The 24,223-nt window shown below is 49.4% G+C and overlaps 2 protein-coding genes across 2 annotated transcripts; one reads left to right on the top strand and one right to left on the bottom strand.

Moving 5' to 3' along the window:
- Positions 1-1,482: 1,482 nt before the first annotated feature.
- Positions 1,483-18,122, top strand: LOC123767024 (putative per-hexamer repeat protein 5). Its single transcript, XM_045756506.2, has 2 exons — positions 1,483-1,571; positions 16,367-18,122. The coding sequence occupies exons 1-2, from the start codon at positions 1,483-1,485 to the stop codon at positions 18,120-18,122; spliced, it is 1,845 nt and encodes a 614-aa protein (XP_045612462.2).
- An 831-nt stretch (positions 18,123-18,953) lies between these two features.
- LOC138353897 (uncharacterized) lies at positions 18,954-19,604 on the bottom strand. Its single transcript, XM_069307315.1, has one exon. It carries the CDS (start codon positions 19,602-19,604, stop codon positions 18,954-18,956), a length of 651 nt encoding a protein of 216 aa, XP_069163416.1.
- Between the last annotated feature and the right edge of the window lie 4,619 nt (positions 19,605-24,223).

Raw genomic sequence — 24,223 nt, 5'->3', positions numbered from 1 at the left:
GCTCTACCGTCCAGCCCAAGTGATTGGTGGGAGAGGTGGGAGAGAAAGACAAGGACCTGGGAGAGGTGGGAGGGAAGGCTAGGCACGCAGCACGAGTTTCTCCAGCAAAAAGAGTATTTTGCTGGAGATCTTAATTGCAAAATACTGCAATAAATGCAATAATCTACAAGTGGTGGAGAGAGGGAGGGAGGGAGGTCGCCCCAGACACGTGAGGGGTCTCACCGTCTCTCTCATTATCCCACCAACCTCCTCATTACCATATCATCACCTTAATTGTCATTCCACTCCCTTCTTGATGAGGTAGTGGCAGTGGGCTAATGGAGTGTGGTTGTGAACAAGTGGAGTGTGGGTACACACTCACCCCACTAATCTAATCCATATATGCATTTTATAGCTCAAAATTTTCATTTTGTTTACATTCTATAATTGTTTAGATGAGACAGAATTGTGACGATTGGTCTCCATTGTGTACGAATCCCGTGACGCTAACATTAGCGATGGTTTTGGGCGGGTAACTTCGTACAGGGAGTCTTTGTACCATATGAGTGATACATCAAGAGCCCGGGAGCTAGATCTCGACTCCAGCCACACAATTCAGTAATGTCACACAAGAAGATGAGACACCGTATTGTCTAGCAGTGATAGACTGAGTCCACTGCTTCACTGCGACAATAACATCTGCCAGTGACAGCCTGGAGGCACTGTCTGCCTCACAGCAACAACAACATCTGCCAGTGACAGCCTGGGGCCACTGTCTGCCTCACAGCAACAACAACATCTGCCAGTGACAGCCTGGAGGGGCACTCTGCCTCACAGCAACAATTACATCTGCCAGTGACAGCCTGGAGGCACTGTCTGCCTCACAGCAACAATAACATCTGCCAGTGACAGCCTGACGGGCCACTGTCTGCCTCACAGCAAGGAAGAAATGTTCCAGAGCAGTTTTGGAGATGAATTGACTTATTTCAAAGACGTTTGTCAGCGAATTTCTTCATTTCTGGTCTTGAGGGCCTTCATGAAACATCTTTTCTCAGTGACTCCAACGGCACAAGTCGCAATCAAAAGATGAAAATGCGGGAGAGCTGAAGTTATCGTTCTCGGCAAGTTTAAATCTCAATATTTCAGAGCTACAATGATCATTTTTCAAGATAGCAAACTATCGTACTTGCAAAGGAAAGTCGTCGTACCGAGGCGTCTGCAGGTTGGTGTAAATGGGGGCTGAGGGTGTTGTTATATATATGATGACCCTCACGTGACATAATGACCTCATGGTGACCCTCACATGACACAATAACCTCATGATAACCCTCACATGACACAATAACCTCATAACCCTCACATGACACAATAACCAAATGATGATCCCACCGCTGCCACCAATAACTACTGGGGTAAAAGTTCTTCAATGATCCTAAGTGGTGGTGGTGTCGTGGCTCTGGCTGAAGGGATTACCTCGTTACCATTATTACCGAGGGGGTCGTTATGGCGTCGTCATCATTAGCTTCATGTAGACTTCCAAACTTGGGTCGTCTCGACCCAGTTTTATGGCAGCATCAGCCAAGTTGGGTCATGTATGGTAATTAATTGTTAATGACTTTAAGTCTAGTAACACAAGAGTTTCAAGGGACATGAAATTGTTTGATCTGAATATTGGTACGTGTTCTAAACTGGAAGACGACCCGATACGTGTTCTAAACTGGAAGGCGACCCGATACGTGTTCTAAACTGGAAGACGACCCGATACGTGTTCTAAACTGGAAGGCGACCCGATACGTGTTCTAAACTGGAAGACGACCCGATACGTGTTCTAAACTGGAAGACGACCCGATACGTGTTCTAAACTGGAAGACGACCCGATACGTGTTCTAAACTGGAAGGCGACCCGATACGTGTTCTAAACACTGGAGTAACTCCTCTTAATGATCCCCAAAGGACCTGGCCATTACCTCAAGCTAATGATCAATTACCTTGCATAATGATAACCAGAAGATCTTGTCATTACTTCCATCTTATTAATAACTAATTTTCTTTTCATTTTCGAAAAGATATATTAATATTGTTATGGACTAAATCAGGATCAAAGGTAACGATTAGAACAGAATTTATGAGTCATTATTGAAGACATGAGTCAGTAGAGCAGCTTAAGTAAGCCAGGAACTAGGAACTCAAACTAGGTTCGAGACTGTACCTAGCATCCACAGCTAGGTACAGTACAGTACCTAGTATCCACAGGTACTACCATTTAAGCATAGGTTGATATACAGTAACCTCTGGATACATACCTTCGTTGGAGAAAACTTCTGGAGCCCACGTTAAGCTCAGGAGCTTAAATGCAGCTCCAAAACCGCTTTACCCAGACAAAACTGTAACAAAAAACGAGGTTCACTCTAATCAAGGCCCCAAACTCCTGCCGAACCACATATAAAACAAATATTTTTAGAGGAGGGGAAAGTTGAATAATTTGCATGTGGCAAGATGGCCGCTTAGTGCAGTTTTCACCCAATATATATATTTATATCTCAGTGAACATGTTATTCTGGAGGTGTTCTGTGTTCTACACGTGTCGCCAACGTGAAAATATCGCCAATGAACGCATATAAGAACATAGGAACAAAGGTAACTACAGAAGGCCTACTGGTCTATACGAGGCAGCTCCTATTTATAACCACCCAATGGAAAAACGAGATGTTGCAATAGCACGCCACATCTCTGGTAGCAGTGTAGGGAAGTGACGGCAACTACGACACGTCGCTGACTTATAACGTACGTCAGACCTACATGACCTCCACCTACATGATGTAGGTGGAGATGCAGAAGATGCTGCTTGACTGTGCTGTCATGAGACATAATGTGTGTGTCAAGGAGTGGACATTTATCTCCGGAAGATGCCGACGCGAATCACAGCATCCACAGTTGTTGCTGTTTAAGATTTGCTACTTGAAACATAAAGTTCTAAGTAGCACGGGCTATGGTGAGCCCGTAGTATCCAGAGGTAATGCTCGCAACATCAGGGAACAGCGCGGTACTGGAGGTAGTCTCTACTGACCACAGATGTCACTAGACTTGGTGATATATATATCAGGTGTTGAAGAGATCTTCCGACAGGTGAACTGACAAGGGGTCGAGGACGCCTGGGTCTTAGCCTACACAATGCCGGCCTGGGTATAGCGGACTAGGTATGCCGGCCTCTATATGCAAGTTTATGTATGCGAACATGACCAGTGTTACAGCTGCCTCAGCCATTATGACAGCAGACACAACTGGTGTGAGAGGGAGGCAGGCCGTGACAAGGAGTTACAAGAGGAGTACAAGAGATGGTGGGGCGGTCACTCACACTTCCTCAACAGAGCGTGACAACAGGCGCGGTAAAGCCACACTAAACGGCCCAGATATGAGGGAGCTCATATCCCCATCACATATGAGCTCCCTCCGTGGCTATCCGGCAACTTGGCCCGCCACCGGTGGCTGCCTCACACAGGTAAACACCTCATTGTTTGCTGATGCAACCTGCACTGTTGAACGACGGAAGGTTGCCGGCACTATACGAGGAACGACTGTTGAACGAGGGGGCAGTTTCTGGTCCGTCGTTCCAGGACATGAACCACTGTGCCATAAGACCCATACTTGATGGAACGATCCCCCTATATGCATTGACATTACACACACATAAATAAAATCAATTCTGGATACGACTCGGAAATTAACAATAAAAATGTAAAGCTTGGGGAAAAAATAGTTTGCCTTGGGCAGTCACCATGGACGCTATCGCTAAAAAATATATATAATTAACACATTCTCTGTCGCTATCGCCTTTGTGCAATACATCAGCGAGAGAGAAAAACATTGTTAATTAATCCTCTTTCACTACCTCGTGACATCGCCAGGTGACATCAGGTGACATCACCAAGTGAGCATCCTGGCCTGAAGGTGAAGTAAGAGTCTGGATACCTGTACCTGCATACCTGTACCTGCATACCTGCACCTGCATACCTGTACCTGCATACCTGTACCTGCATACCTGCACCTGCATACCTGTACCTGCATACCTGTACCTGCATACCTGTACCTGCATACCTGTACCTGCATACCTGTACCTGGTCTTCCCTGCAACACTCGATGCCAGACCTGAACACTGGTAAATAATACATGCTGAGTGGACGCAATATCACACTGGGCGGTGAGCTAGCTTCCCTCTGATTTGTTCAGACTGTCTCGCGGTCAATTACAGACGGTTCTGGTGATCGCTGCTTGTGTTTACACATACTAAAGAATCTAAATAGATATATATATAAATGTTTTTATGTAGGGTAAGTCTGACTGCGCGCTGGAAGCCTCCAGAAGCTTGGTCCCATCAATGGTATATTCATTCCGCCAAGAATATATGTTCCAGTTCCATTCCATCTGTTCCTCCAGGTGCTGGTCTGGACAATCCCAGAGGAGTACTCAGCGACGCTTAACGAGGTTGTTAGGTGGTTGGCGGGGTCGTTGGGGCTCACGCGCACAGTTAAATGAACTTTTTAACTAAATTGGTCCGGATTCGGGAGGAAATGTGGCGTGGGCGGCCCTCGACCATCACCGGGATCACGCCAGGAAGGAACTGTAATCTGAGAGAGAGAGGCTGCCAGGACGGGCTGCCCCGGGCCAGGACACGATGCCCTGGGCCAGGACGGGCTGCCCCGGGCCAGGACGGGCTGCCCCGGGCCAGGACACGATGCCCTGGGCCAGGACGGGGTGCCCCGGGCCAGGACGGGCTGCCCCGGGCCAGGACGGGCTGCCCCGGGCCAGGACGGGCTGCCCCGGGCCAGGACGGGCTGCCCCACGCCAGGACGGGCTGCCCCGGGCCAGGACGGGCTGCCCCGGGCCAGGACGGGCTGCCCCGGGCCAGGACGGGCTGCCCCACGCCAGGACGGGCTGCCCCGGGCCAGGACGGGCTGCCCCGGGCCAGGACGGGCTGCCCCGGGCCAGGACGGGCTGCCCCGGGCCAGGACGGGCTGCCCCACGCCAGGACGGGCTGCCCCGGGCCAGGACGGGCTGCCCCGGGCCAGGACGGGCTGCCCCGGGCCAGGACGGGCTGCCCGGGGCCAGGACGGGCTGCCCCGGGCCAGGACGGGCTGCCCGGGGCCAGGACGGGCTGCCCGGGGCCAGGACGGGCTGCCCGGGGCCAGGACGGGCTGCCCCGGGCCAGGACGGGCTGCCCCACGCCAGGACGGGCTGCCCCGGGCCAGGACGGGCTGCCCCGGGCCAGGACGGGCTGCCCCGGGCCAGGACGGGCTGCCCCGGGCCAGGACGGGCTGCCCCACGCCAGGACGGGCTGCCCCGGGCCAGGACGGGCTGCCCGGGGCCAGGACGGGCTGCCCCACGCCAGGACGGGCTGCCCCACGCCAGGACGGGCTGCCCCGGGCCAGGACGGGCTGCCCCACGCCAGGACGGGCTGCCCCGGGCCAGGACGGGCTGCCCCACGCCAGGACGGGCTGCCCCGGGCCAGGAGCAGCCCGTCCTGGCTCTGGCTCCGTGTGTGGCTCCTGTGTGTGTCTGGGATTAGTGTGGTCCCTCCCATTTCCGGTCCAGTGAGGCTCCCTCAGGGCTCGTCCAATACATCCGGCCTTATATATTTTGACCGTCAATTCCTGGTGTAGTTCAGCCCTTGTCTGACCACGTGGGGAAGGAGCAACCTTCTCTCCAGTGAGTGTAATTACCTAAGTGTAGTCACAGGATGAGAGCTACGCTCGTGGTGTCCCGTCTTCCCAGTACTCTTTGTCATATAACACTTTGGAACTACTGATGGTTTTGGCCTCCACTGCTTTCTCAGGAGTTAACAAGTCCTGAGAAAGCAGTGGAGGCCAAACTTGTTCCAATCCTCTATCACTCTCTTGGTAAAAGGGATCTTTGTACATTTTTTTTCGGCAGCTTTGTTTCCTTAATTTGAAGCTACGTCTTTCTGTTTTGGAAGTTACAGTTTTTAGTGATTCTTATTTGTAAAGTTTGTCGATTCTTGTTAATATTTTGTGTGTAGTGATCATGTCACCTCTTTATCTTCTATCTTTGGTATATTTAGTACTTTTATCCCTCTTCTTAATTCTTTGTTTTTCAGTTCCGGAAGACATTTACTTGCATGTCTGTGCATCTTTACCAAATTGTTGATATTCTGTTTGAGATTGGGCACCATACAACCGCTGCATATTTAAGTTTTGGTCTCATGAAGGTCGTGAACAATTTATTTCATATTTCACCATCCATATATTTTAATTCGAAACATATGCTCCTCCCACAATGTTATTAATGTGGTCCTCAAGTGTGCACTCAACTAATTTACTCACCTAGTTGTGGTTGCGGGGGTTGAGCTCTGGCTCTTTGGTCCCGCCTCTCAACCGTCAATCAACTGATGTACAGATTCCTGAGCCTACTGGGCTCTATCATATCGTGTGTACTCACCTAGTTGTGCTTGCGGGGGTTGAGCTCTGCTCTTTCGGCCCGCCTCTCAACTGTCAATCAACTGTTTACTAATTTTTTTCTCTACACCCCCCCCCCCCAGAAAGCAGCCCGTGACAGCTGACTAACTCCCAGGTACCTATTTACTGCTAGGTAACAGGGGCACTCAGGGTGAATGAAACTTTGCCCATTTGTTTCTGCCTCGTGCGGGAATCGAACTCGCACCACAGAATTACAGAGTGCTATGCCTGCGCGCGCTATCCACCAGGCTACGAGGCCCCCCTGTGTTTGTGTGTGTGTGTGTGTGTGTGTGTGTGTGTGTGTGTGTGTGTGTGTGTGTGTGTGTGTGTGTGTGTGTGTGTGTGTGTGTGTGTGTGTGTGTGTGTGTGTGTGTGTGTAAACATAACAACATGCCAAGCCTGCGCTTCTTGGCACCAATCACCGGTTGTGTGACGTTGTGACGGCTGCCACATACGAGCCTCTGGTGACATACTAGGCTATACTTTCCCTATACTTCCTATACTTCCCCATTGTGGTCATGCCCTCTCAGCCAGGTTGAGGCGCCGTACAGGTAGTCCCTTGTGCTGGAGGTCCTTGCTCTCCACCTCCCCACAGCTATAACAACAGTTGCTTTAAACAGCATATAGAAATGGGCGGCTGGAGGAGGCGAGGAGCAGCAGGAGGAGCTTGAAGAGGACATGAAGGTCGGGAGGAAGAGCTGGGGGAAGCATTGATTGTATTCACTTCTGGTCAAAGCGGCGCCATAGTTTGAGAGAAGGGAGGCGACGGGTAGATACAATATTCTCCCTCTCTCTCTTCTTCCTTCCCTCTCTTCTCATACTCTCTCTCTTCCTCCGTCCTATCATCCCTCTCTCTCATTCCCTCCTCATACTTTTCCTCGATTAAGATCTGCTAGATAAACATCTGTACAAATGTTATTACGTATAGAATTGAACTAATGTTAAGTTATATCATCGCTGAACCAACAATGCTCTTGAGAATGGCACAGCCTAAAATAAATAAAATACCCAATTATAAACTAATATAGTTACCCACAAGTAGAGACGCACCCATACCCGAACTTTGACTCATACCTACAATTAATACTTGTCTTTATAGATGTTGGAGTAAATAATAACTTAGTTAATTAATAACAGTCAATTATAACAAGAGCCATCAACACAACTATTCTTGTGGAGCTCACTTATATATACAACTGTTAATAGACTTTCTCCAACAGTGATTACCGATTAGTACGTGTGGATACGTGTTGGGCACGTGTGGATACGTGTTGGGCACGTGTGGATACGTGTTGGGTACATGTGGATACGTGTTGGGTACGTGTGGATACGTGTTGGGTACGTGTGGATACGTGTTGGGTACGTGTGGATACGTGTTGGGCACGTGTGGATACGTGTTGGGCACGTGTGGATACGTGTTGGATACGCGTTGGGTACGTGTGGATACGTGTTGGGCACGTGTGGATACGTGTTGGGTACGTGTGGATACGTGTTGGGCACGTGTGGATACGTGTTGGGTACGTGTGGATACGTGTTGGGCACGTGTGGATACGTGTTGGGCACGTGTGGATACGTGTTGGGCACGTGTGGATACGTGTTGGGCACGTGTGGATACGTGTTGGGCACGTGTGGATACGTGTTGGGCACGTGTGGATACGTGTTGGGTACGTGTGGATACGTGTTGGGCACGTGTGGATACGTGTTGGGTACGTGTGGATACGTGTTGGGTACGTGTGGATACGTGTTGGGTACGTGTGGATACGTGTTGGGTACGTGTGGATACGTGTTGGGCACGTGTGGATATGTGTTGGGCACGTGTGGATACATGCACGTATGGATACGTGTTGGGCACGTGTGGATACGTGTTAGGCACGTGTGGATACGTGTTAGGCACGTGTGGATATATGCACGTGTAGATACGTGTGGATACATTCTCATATGTTCGGGTACACACATGGATACATAATACACAAAGCTGTGTTGTCACGAGGTGAGGGCTTCACCTTATGAAAGTAAACAAAGATGATTGTTGTGTGTGGAATTCCAATAATTACTGTGGCACTCCCCGTGGCTCCCCCCCCCCCTTGTCTACACCGTGCACTCGTCTAGTTGTGCTTGCGGGGGTTGAGCTCTGGCTCTTTGGTCCCGCCTCTCAACCCCTTTGTGTGTGTGTGTGTGTGTGTGTGTGTGTGTGTGTGTGTGTGTGTGTGTGTGTGTGTGTGTGTGTGTGTGTGTGTGTGTGTGTGTGTGTGTGTGTGTGTGTGTGTGTGTGTGTGTGTGTGTGTGTGTGTGTGTGTGTAGCCCCAGCAAGCAACAAGAGGGAACTAAGAGATAAGAGGCAGGACATTTCCCTCTCAGGAATTTATTTAGTCGTCAGGCGGACAAAGACGTTAATTAAAACTTTAAATCAGTATTTCCTCCCCACCGGCGTCTAAGGCATCTGTCTGCCGCCCTGTCTTGTGGCCCTTAACTGTCTGCCTTCCCAACCTGGGGCCCTTAACTGTCTGCCTTCCCATCCTGGGGCCCTTAACTGTCTGCCTTCCCATCCTGGGGCCCTTAACTGTCTGCCTTCCCATCCTGGGGCCCTTAACTGTCTGCCTTCCCATCCTGGGCCTTAACTGTCTGCCTTCCCATCCTGGGGCCCTTAACTGTCTGCCTTCCCATCCTGGGGCCCTTAACTGTCTGCCTCTCCGCCCTGGACCCTTGGGAGAGTGAGTGAGCATTACAAGGGAGGAAGATAGAAGAAGAGGGCAGAGCCTAGTATACTAATAGTCTACGTAAGATAACTATTCGCCATTGGGTATACTACACTCCTTCACTATACTCCCAGGTCACTATACACCCACGGCACGATGTAGTGTACCCCTCCACTCTCACCATCCGGGCCCCACTGGGTATATACTCTTTCCCTCCCACACACTTAATTGACAGGTGAGAGGCGGGACCAAAGAACCAGAGCTCAACCCCCCCCCACACAAGCACAACCAGGTGAGTACACAGTCGTGGATACCCGGTTTACCCTCTGTCCGAACTCTCTCACAGAAAGGGGTACCCGCTCCTCTCCCACAGGAAGGGGTACCCGCTCCTCTCCCACAGGAAGGGGGTACGCGCTTCTCTCCCACAGAAAGGGGGTACCACCTCCTCTCCCACAGAAAGGGGGTACCACCTCCTCTCTCCCACAGAAAGGGGTACCCGCTCCTCTCTCCCACAGAAAGGGGTACCAGCTCCTCTCCCACAGAAGGGGGTACCCGCTCCTCTCCCACAGAAAGGGGGTACCCGCTCCTCTCCCACAGAAGGGGGTACCCGCTCCTCTCCCACAGAAAGGGGTACCCGCTCCTCTCTCCCACAGAAGGGGGTACCCGCTCCTCTCCCACAGAAAGGGGGTACCACCTCCTCTCCCCCACAGAAAGGGGTACCCGCTCCTCTCTCCCACAGAAAGGGGTACCCGCTCCTCTCCCACAGAAAGGGGGTACCACCTCCTCTCCCACAGAAAGGGGTAACCGCTTCTCTCCCACAGAAAGGGGTACCCGCTCCTCTTCCAGAGGGGTACCCGCTTCTCTACCACAGAAAGGGGGTACCCGCTCCCACCAGCACGTGTGGTAGGCGGCGCCACAGCAGATGGCACCTGCAGGGGTAGTTAGTGTCTTCAGGTGGCAGTTTACACAAGGCAATTACACCATCTCGCTCTAAGCCCTTGTTACTCAAGCGGTGCTTTCTTGTACCCAGCCGCCCGGGCCTGCGTGCTGGCTGGTATACCCCTCACTGTGTGGGTACTCTATGTGGGTACCCGCACTGTGTGGGTACTCTATGTGGGTACCCCTCACTGTGTGGGTACTCCATGTGGGTACCCTCACTGTGTGGGTACTCCATGTGGGTACCCTCACTGTGTGGGTACTCCATGTGGGTACCCGCACTGTGTGGGTACTCCATGTGGGTACCCCTCACTCTGCTATATAACACTCCGAGTCCTAAATTTGATGTGTACTATTAAGTGTTATGACAGAAAATGGCCACTGAGATCTGGCCCAAATAGAGTAGCTGATGAGACTCTATATAGTCTAACTACTCTATAGAGCATCAGGTCCCAAACTGGGATTTATGGAGGGATTTTCAGGGAGGGGGGACAGGGAAACAGGGTGAAATACCATGAGAGTAGAGCGTACGAAATACTTAGTAACGCGTACGATAGCTCCTTCCTCGCGGAAAACGTGTAAATCGTCTAGACGTATTGGTGTAGTGTAGTATTGTACGCAACCCGTCCTCAGTCCTAGTCCATTCCATCCAGCGGTCGATCCCACAGACGCATTCATCACATTCTGTTCATTCAAGACATAGGTTAAGTAATAATTGTAATTAAGAAGCAATAAGATGCTTATCTTAACATACTAAGAAGGTTAGGTGAGGTCGGTGTTTTCTATGAAGCTTTTTAAGGTAAACTAAAATATTCACAATCAATTAGTATGTCACATATGCACTTATTAAATAAGCTAATATTGACTATAAGCAAGTGCGAGAACGGGTTGTTCAAGACACTTGGTGTTTAGGATTGGTGTTTAGGTTCTGTTGGCGATTATTTGTATTTGTAGTACGTGGGTTAATAATTAATTTATATTTCAGAAAATTCCCGTTCTGAATGAACAGCATGTTAACACTAAATGAATGCGTCTGTGGGGTCGACCGCTGGATGGAATGGACTTGAGTCGAGGACGGGTTGCGTAAAGGTGACTTCTATCCGGTCAGGTGACTTGCCGGATAGAAGGACCAACTTGGTCAGCGAGGAAGATGGCGGCTGGTTACTTTGAGGTGCTTCCGGGGCTCAGTGTCCCCGCGGCCCGGTCGTCGACCAGGCCTCCTGGTTGCTGGACTGATCAACCAGGCTGTTGGACGCGGCTGCTCGCAGCCTGACGTATGAGTCACAGCCCGGTTGATCAGGTATCCTTTGGAGGTGCTTATCCAGTTCTCTCTTGAACACTGTGAGGGGTTGGCCAGTTATGTCCCTTATGTGTAGTGGAAGCGTGTTTGGCTGTGGAAGCTTCCTTACACATCCTCAGCCGTAGGAAGGTATGGAAGACAGGAGGGTCGTGAGTCATTACCTCAGACGACCCACAGCCAGAGGACGGAGACCAGGAGCTGGAACTCATCCCCAACACAGCTGGATAAGAACAGCCACCCATAGGTAAGACACACACACACACGCTCGCAAGAAAACACCACTCGATCCACCAATTAGAAGCAAAGTATTGACCATCAGTCAATAAAGAGGAGCATTAACACCGAGGTCAATATTGACAGATAATTCCTCGGATTTAGAGTCTGTAAAAGAGTGTAAAAATGTTAGATAAATTAAGCTTAATTACACCTGATTCTCAACCCTCGCCCACGCGGAGGAGTTAACAACATGACAAGGAAAAATGTGGTTAAATTTTTGTGCTAACTGACTATACGACGGAAGGTTTAACTGGCTAGTTGCACACTGTACAGTTACTAATGATATCCGGAACTGTGTCAGTCAATGCAATTACTATTATTTTCAACGAGGACAGTCACAAAAGTGAGGCGCGTGTTTAACGAGCACTCTGCCAGGTTGTAACGACATGTCCTCCTCCTCCTCCCCCTGCGCCTCTGGCAGGTGAAAAGCTACACAGGGAGGCCTCTCAAGCGTGGTTAATCGCTATCCAAGCACCAGAAATGGTGCTCCTGCTTTCACGCGGGTACAATGGCATCTTCGGGCCAATTAGAATCGCGCGTGGAGTGTTTATCCGCGCGTGATTGGCCAGCCCAGCGGGTGTGGATGAGAGGGGTGACTTTTCAAGCCCAGAAGACAGGGTTAGGCTCGACCCCGGGCTGATTGGGCCCGCAGCCTACACTAATACCTTGTGTGTGTGTGTGTCCTACACTCACACACTGTGTCATACACTCACACACTGTGTCCTACACTCACACACTGTGTCATACACTCACACACTGTGTCCTACACTCACACACTGTGTCCTACACTCACACACTGTGTCGTACACTCACACACACACTGTGTCCTATACTCACACACTCTGTGTCCTACACTCACACACACTGTGTCCCACACTCACACACTCTGTGTCCTACACTCACACACACTGTGTCCTATACTCACACACTCTGTGTCCCACACTTAGGAGTAACACTACATTATTTCATTGCTAAAACTCCTCTTCCCTGGGAACTACGCCATGTTTCATATGGATATTTCAAACCTACTGGAAGATTGTTTTTATATATATAATCACACACAACGCACTTACAACAATTAAAGAGTCGGAAACGCTTTGCGTAATAGTGGCTTGAGGCATTGTATGTACTGGCTCTATCTATAAATCCATCAACTTTGGTATTTCACCTTGTATGTATGTACTTTACCTGAATATATATTTGTATTCGAGAGTATCAAAACACTAACATGGTTCTGGCAAAGGTTCCTCATCCAAAACTGTTGTAACATATCACCTCACCCAAATGCAGGTATAAAATCGAAGCTGTTTAAACTCTGTTTAGTTATAGTTGTGTGTGTGTAAACTAAAGTCTTTGAAAATGTAATAAGTTACAACAAAATGAGAGAAGTTGTTGTTGTTTAAGATTCGCTACCTGGAAAAAAAAGTTCCAGGTAGCACGGGCTATGGTAAGCCCGGAGTGGAAGATGGACAGCTTGCGTGTTCCTCAACTGTACTGCCCAACACAAGGGCCAATTATAGTTAGCGTGAGGATATAGACTGTGATAAACCGGCAAACGGGTCTGAAAAAATGGCTGCTAGAATTTAACCCGGCCATTTGCAATGTTATGAGCACTGGAAAAGGAATGGAAAAAAAAGACCTGGGGCCAGATTCACGAAGCAGTTACACAAGCACCCACGAACTTGTACATCTTTTTTCAATCTTTGGCGGCTTTGTTTATAATTATTATCCAGTTAATGAGCTCCGAAGCACCAGGAGGCTGTTTATAACAATAACAACAATAGTAAACACACACACACATACACACACACACACACACACACACACACACACACACACACACACACAAACACACACACACACACACACACACACACACACACACACACACACACACACACACACACATCGGAAGAGACCAATCCTCTTTCTAATTTACGTAAATGATATGTTTACAGGAGTGGAATCATACATGTCAATGTTTGCAGATGACGCAAAATTAATGAGAAGAGTTGTGACAGACGAGGATTGTAGGATCCTCCAAGAGGACTTAAACAGGCTACAGAGATGGTCAGAGAAATGGCTACTGGAGTTTAACACCAGTAAATGTAAAGTTATGGAAATGGGATCAGGTGACAGGAGACCAAAGGGACAGTACACAATGAAGGGGAACAGCCTACCTGTAACGATTCGAGAAAGAGACCTGGGAGTGGATGTGACACCTAATCTAACTCCTGAGGCACATATAAATAGGATAACGACAGCAGCGTACTCTACACTGGCGAAAATTAGAACTTCATTCAGAAACCTAAATGAGGAAGCTTTTAGGGCGCTTTACACTGCCTACGTGAGACCCGTCTTAGAGTATGCCGCGCCATCATGGAGCCCCCACCTGAAGAAACACATAAAGAAACTGGAGAAGGTTCAGAGGTTTGCGACGAGGCTTGTCCCAGAGCTACGAGGGATGGGATATAAAGAGCGGCTGAAGGAACTGAACCTTACGACACTAGAGAAAAGAAGGGAGAGAGGAGATATGATAGGGACATATAAAATACTCAGGGGAATTGACAAAGTGGAAATAGATCAAATGTTCACACGTAATAATAACAGAACGAGGGGACATGGGTGGAAACTGGAAACTCATATGAGTCACAGAGATGTTAGGAAGTTTTCTTTTAGCGTGAGAGTAGTAGAAAAATGGAATGCACTTGGGGAACAGGTTGTGGAAGCAAATACTATTCATACTTTTAAAACTAGGTATGATAGGGAAATGGGACAGGAGTCATTGCTGTAAACAACCGATAGCTAGAAAGGCGGGATCCAAGAGTCAATGCTCGATCCTGCAAGCACATATAGGTGAGTACATATAGGTGAGTACACACACACACACACACACACACACACACAAACACACACACACACACACACACACACACACACACACACACACACACACACACACACACACACACACACACACACACACACACACACACAACCCCCTTACTTCCTTCTCCTATTCCCCTCTGTAGCTTTTTTTTTGGCTTTTATGCACGAGGCTTTGTGTTTGCTTGTGTGTGTGCTTGCCTGCATGTGCTTGTAGGACGGGTATCGATCCCTGATCCACGTCTCTGAGTGGTTAGTCCCCTCTATTGTGTCCCCTCGCCTTGGTCCTCTCTTATTGTGTCCCCTCGCCCTTGTCCCACCTCCTGTGTCCCCTCACCGTCGTCCCACCCCCTGTGTCCCCTCACCCTCGTCCCACCCCCTGTGTCCCCTCACCCTCGTCCCACCCCCTGTGTCCCCTCACCCTCGTCCCACCCCCTGTGTCCCCTCATCCTCGTCCCACCCCCCTGTGTCCCCTCACCCTCGTCCCACCCCCTGTGTCCCCTCACCCTCGTCCCACCCCCTGCGTCCCCTCACCCTCGTCCCACCCCCTGTGTCCCCTCACCCTCGTCCCACCCCCTGTGTCCCCTCACCCTCGTCCCACCCCCCTGTGTCCCCTCATCCTCGTCCCACCCCCCTGTGTCCCCTCACCCTCGTCCCACCCCCTGTGTCCCCTCACCCTCGTCCCACCCCCTGTGTCCCCTTACCCTCGTCCCACCTCTACGGAACTGTTTGTTATTCTCTGCCAAGTCGATGTTCTTCAATAACTTTCATGTTGTGACCATGTTTCCTTAAGAGTCGTGTTAACCCACTTGGACTGGTCGGTACAGGGATGGCCTCGCCTCTTGCAGCTTGGCGTTCGATACCCGATAGTCCCAAGTGGTATAAGCATCGCTGCTTCGCTCTATCCTCCTAGCCTAGCAAAATAAAATGTGCTATATAGTCATAGCGGCTTACGCTTCCCCCTCATATTCTGCCTTTGTTTTGTGCTCTTCTTGAGCTAAAGTTGTTGTTGTTATAGATTCAGCTACTCGGAACAAGTTCCAAGTAGCACGGGCTATGGTGAGCCCGTAGTTTCGCTAAAGACTTGACTCTACTACCTCGCCCTTAGTGATGCTCATTTGTTTCAGGGATTAGTCTGGTGAGAAACGCGGATAGGTCTTGAGGGTCGGTGTTGGCTTCAAGCTCTGGTTGTACACTTCGCTTCGTATGCTGGGGGATGGTTTCTTGCCTTATTCCTGTTTGTAGGGAGAAAGTGGGAAGGGTGCACGTGTGTGTAGGTGGGACAGGGCCGTGCGCCAGGGTGTGGGACGGGGCCGTGCGCCAGGGTGTGGAACAGGGCCGTGCGCCAGGGTGTGGAACAGGGCCGTGCGCCAGGGTGTGGAACAGGGCCGTGCGCCAGGGTGTGGAACAGGGCCGTGCGTGTTCCAGGAACATGGCACACCTTAGGTGTGGCGGACTGGCCGACCAGTGATGCAGTCTATTGTGTTTTGCACAGAATGAAACCGTCCAATTGATGCATGTTTACTGCCTCGTAGTTCAGGCCCCTCAGGTACGACCCCTTCCCCCCCCCCTCTCTCTCGTACCCCCGCCCCTCCCCTCTCTCGTACCCCGCCCCCCCTCTCTCGTACCCCCACCCCTCCCCTCTCTCGTACTTGTACGAGAGAGTCCAAAGGTCAGGAGACGAGAGAATGACTGCTGGCTCCTAATGTATACAAGGGAGGTACAGGGAGACTGCAGGTATGTGTGTGCATGGAAGGGAGCCCATATGCAAAATAAAATAACAATATATTGGAGCGAACAATATGCTAGGGTGTGCCGAGCAGAGCCAGTGATACAGGCACAATCAGAGATGGAGGCATTGATACAGGCACAATCAGAGATGGAGGCATTGATACAGGTACAATCAGAGATGGAGGCATTGATACAGGCACAATCAGAGATGGAGGCATTGATACAGGCACAATCAGAGATGGAGGCATTGATACAGGTACAATCAGAGATGGAGGCAGTGACACAGGCACAATCAGAGATGGAGGCATTGATACAGGCACAATCAGAGATGGAGGCAGTGATACAGGCACAATCAGAGATGGAGGCATTGATACAGGTACAATCAGAGATGGAGGCAGTGACACAGGCACAATCAGAGATGGAGGCATTGATACAGGCACAATCAGAGATGGAGGCATTGATACAGGCACAATCAGAGATGGAGGCATTGATACAGGCACAATCAGAGATGGAGGCATTGATACAGGCACAATCAGAGATGGAGGCATTGATACAGGCACAATCAGAGATGGAGGCATTGATACAGGCACAATCAGAGATGGAGGCATTGATACAGGCACAATCAGAGATGGAGGCATTGATACAGGCACAATCAGAGATGGAGGCATTGATACAGGCACAATCAGAGATGGAGGCATTGATACAGGCACAATCAGAGATGGAGCCAGTGATACAGGAACAATCAGAGATGGAGGCAGTGATACAGGCACAATCAGAGATGGAGGCAGTGATACAGGAACAATCAGAGATGGAGGCAGTGATACAGGAACAATCAGAGATGGAGGCAGTGATACAGGAACAATCAGAGATGGAGGCAGTGACACAGGCACAATCAGAGATGGAGGCAGTGACACAGGTACAATCAGAGATGGAGCCAGTGATGCAGGTACAATCAGAGATGGAGGCAGTGATACAGGCACAATCAGAGATGGAGGCAGTGATACAGGCACAATCAGAGATGGAGGCAGTGACACAGGTACAATCAGAGATGGAGGCAGTGACACAGGTACAATCAGAGATGGAGCCAGTGATGCAGGTACAATCAGAGATGGAGGCAGTGATACAGGCACAATCAGAGATGGAGGCAGTGACACAGGTACAATCAGAGATGGAGCCAGTGATGCAGGTACAATCAGAGATGGAGGCAGTGATACAGGCACAATCAGAGATGGAGGCAGTGATACAGGCACAATCAGAGATGGAGGCAGTGACACAGGTACAATCAGAGATGGAGGCAGTGACACAGGTACAATCAGAGATGGAGGCAGTGACACAGGTACAATCAGAGATGGAGCCAGTGATGCAGGTACAATCAGAGATGGAGGCAGTGATACAGGCACAATCAGAGACACAACCAGTGACACAGGAACAATCAGAGACACAACCAGTGACACAGGAACAATCAGAGACACAACCAGTGACACAGGAACAATCAGAGACACAACCAGTGACACAGGAACAATCAGAGACACAGCCAGTGACACAGGAACAATCAGAGACACAACCAGTGGCACAGGCACAATCAGAGACACAGCCAGTGACACAGGAACAATCAGAGACACAACCAGTGACACAGGCACAATCAGAGACACAGCCAGTGACACAGGCACAATCAGAGACACAACCAGTGACACAGGAACAATCAGAGACACAACCAGTGACACAGGAACAATCAGAGACACAACCAGTGACACAGGAACAATCAGAGACACAGGCACAATCAGAGAACAGAGTATGAACATCAGAGGTCCACGCGGCTCTTCAACACCCTCCCAACAAACAAGATAATTATCGCAGGGACCAAAGTGGACGCGTCAACGACACAATTAGGCAAGTTCCTACAGTAAGTGTCGCCCCAACAGCCTGAGGGCTGCTGGGAGAAACAGTCTGACCGATCAATTCATCACAAGCCTGGCCTCAGGTCGGGCTTGAGGAGCTAAACTCACGCTACCTTTTCTAAAGATAAGCTACAGAACTCCCCCTACCCTCTCTCACGCCCCCCGTCGCCCCCTGACGCCCCCTTACGCCCCCTCTCGCCCCCTCTCGCCCCCCTCTCGCCCCCCAACTTGACAGGTGTGTCAAGTGCGTTGAATATTTGTGAAAGGACGCGATGAAAATTTTAAAAAGAAATTTGCAAGGGATTGTCAGACTAAGAAGAGAGGGGGGAGGGAGGGAGGGGAGGAGACGGGAAAAGGAGAGAGGGGATGAACAAGGATGAATGAGAGAGAAGGAGAGGAGAGGAGGAGCATGAGAAGTAGAGGGAAGAGTGAGGGAGGAGGAGGAGGAGGAGGAAGGGAGACAGTGAGGGGGAAGAGGAGAGGGGGAGAGGCAGGGTATTGTTGACTCTTCCACTGAGTTGTGTGTTAGGTGAGAGATGAGAGAAAGGGAGAGATGAGAGAAAGGGGGAGGTGGGGGGAGGTGTGAAGCTGTTTGTCTGATTCACTGTCTTCTCCCCCTCCCCTCTCTGTGTCTCTCTGTGTCTCTCTGTCCGTCTGTCTATCTGTCTGTCTGTCTGTCTGTCTGTCTGCAAGTGAATGGAACTGACTAAGAAAAGGTGGTAAGTGACTGGGAACCATGTATGAAGCAGTGGAAAATAACTAACTAGTCAAGAAGTGGCGACTAGTGACTGGAATTAGCCAGGAGGTGACATAGAGACCCAAGAAGTGACACAGAGACCCAAGACGTGACACAGAGACCCAAGACGTGACACAGAGACCCAAGACGTGACACAGAGACCCAAGACGTGACACAGAGACCCAAGAAGTGACACAGAGACCCAAGACGTGACACAGAGACCCAGGACGTGACACAGAGACCCAAGACGTGACACAGAGACCCAAGACGTGACACAGAGACCCAGGACGTGACACAGAGACCCAAGACGTGACACAGAGACCCAAGACGTGACACAGAGACCCAGGACGTGACACAGAGACCCAAGAAGTGACACAGAGACCCAAGACGTGACACAGAGACCCAGGACGTGACACAGAGACCCAAGACGTGACACAGAGACCCAAGAAGTGACACAGAGACCCAAGACGTGACACAGAGACCCAGGACGTGACACAGAGACCCAAGAAGTGACACAGAGACCCAAGACGTGACACAGAGACCCAAGAAGTGACACAGAGACCCAAGAAGTGACACAGAGACCCAAGACGTGACACAGAGACCCAAGAAGTGACACAGAGACCCAAGACGTGACACAGAGACCCAGGACGTGACACAGAGACCCAAGAAGTGACACAGAGACCCAAGACGTGACATAGAGACCCAGTAGGTGGTACAGAGAGTGAGTGGCAGTAGCCAAGACGTGCCAGAAGACGTCTGGAAGGAGCCAGCAGGAAGGGGGAGGAGTGAGAGAGTGGCTGCTAGTCACAAGTGGTGAGAAATGGCGGGCACAACCATCTGTGATTACATTACTGGCGAGAAAATTGCTTTTATGGGCCTTTGATGCTGAACCGAATGTTATTAACGGAGAAGATGAGATGGTGAGAAGGAGTGTGAGGAAGATTGTGAGGAAGGGAGAGTGTGCCTCAACCTCCCAGCAAGAGGGTGAGGTAGTTTCCCCTCTTCCCTCACCCTCAAGAGGACACATACATAAGAGGAACGTAGTTCCTCCGAAACTACGTTTCTGCCCGAAACGCTTTGCGTAATAGTGGCTTTAGGCATTGTATGTACTAGCTCTATCTATTAATCCAACAAACTTTGTAAAATCTCTTGTATGTATGTACCTTACCTAAATAAACATTTATTTATTTATTATTTATTTATTATTTAGTTATGGTAGTTTAGGACTCGCGTATATAATTAGCCTTTTTATATGACAATTCTTCACTCAATAGACGTTATCAGACTAAATACACTTTGCCAGGCTAAACAGACTTGAAACACGTTTATAAACAATTCTACAGTTGATTGAGTCTGAATGATCTGGATGTTAAGTGATTTTGATATATAGCTTGTACTCACCTAGTTGTGCTTGCGGGGGGTTGAGCTTTGGCTCTTTGGTCCCGCCACTCAACTGTCAATCAACTGTTTACTAACTACTTTTTTTCCACACCACACACAGACCTCAGGAAGCAGCCCATGACAGCTGACTAACTCCCAGGTACCTATTTACTGCTAGGTAACAGGGGCATTCAGGGTGAAAGAAACTTTGCTCATTTGTTTCTGCCTGGTGCGGGAATCGAACCCGCGTCACAGAATTACGAGTCCTGCGCGCTATCCACCAGGCTACCAGGCTACCAGGTGTGTGTGTGTGTATGTGTGTGTGTGTGTGTGTGTGTGTGTGTGTGTGTGTGTGTGTGTGTGTGTGTGTGTGTGTGTGTGTGTGTGTGTGTGTGTGTGTGTGTGTGTGTGTGATCACAGCTGACCAGACCTAATCAGATCAGCCCTAACCTAACCTGACGTAGCGTAACCTAACCTAACCTAACCTAACCTGACGTAGCGTAACCTAACCTAACCTGACTTCTAGCAAAACAAAAGATTATACCAACTAATATCAACAAGCCTGAAGTACCATCTAGACAACACTCGCGCCATACAGCAAGTCCCAAAGATATACATTAACACACGCCTGCCTTAATTTGGTAATGTTTATGGACATTAAATAATAGTATATAAATCACCATATTTCACCTGTACTGCTGGTGTTAAGGTGTTGTTACTGCACTTAATTACTCAACCGCTTGTACTGTGTAGTGGCACGTGGTGTGTGGGCTGTGTAGGGTGAGAGGGGGGAGGTGGGGGGAGGGAGTGAGACACTGTGACCCCCCCCCCCCCCCCCGACAAACCCTACAGGTCCAGCAAGACCTTCACACTAAGATCCACCAAAATTGCCTGAAGCCTTAAAGAGCCGTATTGAACCCTTGGCAATCTCAACTCCAAGCTTATTGAACCGTGATGGTGAGGCAATCTTACTCCAGTCTGGCCGGGAGAACTGGGTGCGATAGCTGAGTGAGATAGCAAGAGGGAGAGAGAGAGAGAGAAAGCTGGGCGAGATAACCGGGCAGGATAGCTGAAACAATTCAGGTTGAGCCTTGACTTTGGCTGCTATATCCTCCTCCTCATCCTGCTTCTCCGCCACTCATTTGATGCCTTTGTAACCCTGGGTCTCGTTCTTGGGTATATGTGTAACACGTCGGGTTTGTGGACTCTCTGTTTTGGGCGCGTGAGAGATGGAGAAAACATGTTTTTTATCGAGTTGAATTCGACCCCGACGATCCTTCGATATCCCGCTGGCATGGACCCCGTCATCTAATCCTCTAATGCCAGGCCAATGCTCTCTCTCTCTCTCTCTCTCTCTCTCTCTCTCTCTCTCTCTCTCTCTCTCTCTCTCTCTCTCTCTCTCTCTCTCTCTCTCTCTCTCTCTCTCTCTCTCTCTCTCTCTCACACACACACACACACACACACATATATGTATGTATCTGTTCGTCAAAGGAAATGTTAAGCGTGTCTTAGTTTAACAGTTAATTAGAATATGCAAATGTCATTTACTCTTCCCAAATAAAGTACAAATTTGTGAGTCTCTGCTGAACCCAGCACTCAGATAATGTTTTTCGTTCGTCCGTTTGTGTGTGTGCGTGTGTGTGTGTATGTGTGTGTGTGTGTGTGTGTGTGTGTGTGTGTGTGTGTGTGTGTGTGTGTGTGTGTGTGTGTGTGTGCGTGTGTGTGTGTGTGTGTGTGTGTGTGTGTGTGTGTGTGTGTGTGTGTGTGTGTGTGTGTGTGTGTGTGTGTGTGTGTGTGTGTGTGTGTGTGTGTCTGTCTGTCTGTCTGTCTCCGGAAATTGGTTTGATATTATATCTATGTCAAGATTATCTTCTCTGGCTTACTGCTTTGAAGTAACAAGTCCCCTAATCCAATTTAAGACACCTCCTGCGCCAGGCTCCTCTACCTTGGTAATGAGAGTGTTGTGAAGTATAGTAGCAAATAGTTTGCTGAAGGTCAAGGTGCTGCAGTCTTGTCAGTTATCAGCTACTGTGGAATATGTTAGAGATTAATGAAAGTGTTTAATTATGCCAATGATGACTCGGTCACTTGTGTGTGTGTGGTAGTGTTGACAGGATGAGTGTGTGTGTATAGCAGTGTTGACAGGTTGAGTGTGTGTGTATGGCAGTGTTGACAGGTTGAGTGTGTGTGTATGGCAGTGTTGACAGGTTGAGTGTGTGTGTATGGCAGTATTGAAGCGTTCAACTGGCTTCTTAATCTTCCAGTCTCTCTCTCTCTCTTCGTATATTGGCACTACGTTGGCTGTCTTTTAATTTTCTATTAGTTCTCCTATTTGCAGGAACTTATTATTTATCATAGTAAGCAGGAGGCCTTCAACTCCTTCTGATAGTATCCAAGAGGGATTATGTCTGGTCTCAGAGACTTAGGTGCCTCCAGCTGCAGCACCGAGCTCCTTACCTCAACCCTGGCAATCACACTCCTCCAATGACCCTGATTTACTACTGTCTGCCTCACTTCAGGCACTTCCTTGGTGAATTGTGAAGACCTTCTAGAATAGTAAAACCTTATTCTGATCTCTTCCTAGTATTATATAGCCCATAATGGCTTGGTGTTTTCTCCTGAAGATTTCCTTCCCTTCTCCAAGTCTATCTTGTCCTGGTTAAAGTTTCTTATGATTATTAGTCGAGATGCATAACTAGTGGCTTCATGGTAGTCCCGGAAGAATACCTCATTTGTGATGGCTCCTGATAGTTTAGTTTCTGTGAGTGCAACTACATCCAGACATTATTAGTGTCTTCATACCCCTATGTTCATGTGGTCTGTAGTCACGCCAATATTTGTGTACATTACACCAAAGCTTACTATTATATGTAACATTCTCACACACACTCTCCTGCCCTCTGTCCTATGGGTGTGGGAGGCTGCTGGTATATGTTTGGGAAGGAGGCGTTAGCATACCAGGTATCAACCAGGTATGTCCCCCGTGTGGTTGGGAGACTGATTAAGTCCTGCCACTATTGTTATTTTCTTTCCTAGTAGCTGACAACTGCACCTTTCTTTTAATTTTAAAGTGGCTTCTTATATCGCCTGACTTCCTGCGATGCTTTCCTATCTTCTGGGTATTGACGTTATGGCAAATATTTCTTTTTCAGCTACATGAAGTTTATCTTAGTCTAGGAATGAGGTGAGTTTAAGGGTCCATATTCCCTTCCTTGGTGAGCTTCACACACCCTCTGGGCCAGGATGGTGTACAGTGTGTCTCAAAGTGTATCCCCTCCTCACTCCCCTCCACACACTCCCAGGCCCTCTCTCACTCCATTTCCTGTTGATCCTTGACCATGTTTTCCTCTCCTCCGCTGATGATGAATGAGAGAGAGAGAGAGAGAGAGAGAGAGAGAGAGAGAGAGAGAGAGAGAGAGAGAGAGAGAGAGAGAGAGAGAGAGAGAGAGAGAGAGAGAGAGAGAGAGAGAGACAGGAGAGAGAGAGAGAGAGAGAGAGAGAGGAGAGAGAGAGAGAGAGACAGGAGAGAGAGAGAGAGAGAGAGAGAGAGAGAGAGAGAGAGAGAGAGAGAGAGAGAGAGAGAGAGAGAGAGAGAGAGAGAGAGAGAGAGAGAGAGAGAGGAGAGAGAGAGAGAGAGAGAGAGAGAGAGAGAGAGAGAGAGAGAGAGAGAGAGAGAGAGAGAGAGAGAGAGAGAGAGAGAGGAGAGAGAGAGAGAGAGAGAGAGAGAGAGAGAGAGAGAGAGAGAGAGAGAGAGAGAGAGAGAGAGAGAGAGAGAGAGAGAGAGAGAGAGAGAGAGAGAGAGGAGAGAGAGAGAGAGAGAGATAGAGACAGAGACACACAGCATGACAGAGGAGGACAGATCACCACTAACCTAACATCAGAAGGTCTAATTTCCGCGTCGTCATGGCCTCCCAAGTAAGCCTAAAACTTAAGAG

The sequence above is a fragment of the Procambarus clarkii genome, chromosome 60 (genome assembly GCF_040958095.1).
Source record: "Procambarus clarkii isolate CNS0578487 chromosome 60, FALCON_Pclarkii_2.0, whole genome shotgun sequence".
Classification (NCBI taxonomy): Eukaryota; Metazoa; Arthropoda; class Malacostraca; order Decapoda; family Cambaridae; genus Procambarus; species Procambarus clarkii.
The sequence above is the reverse complement of the archived record's forward strand: the minus strand, read 5'-3'. Positions and strand labels throughout refer to the sequence as shown.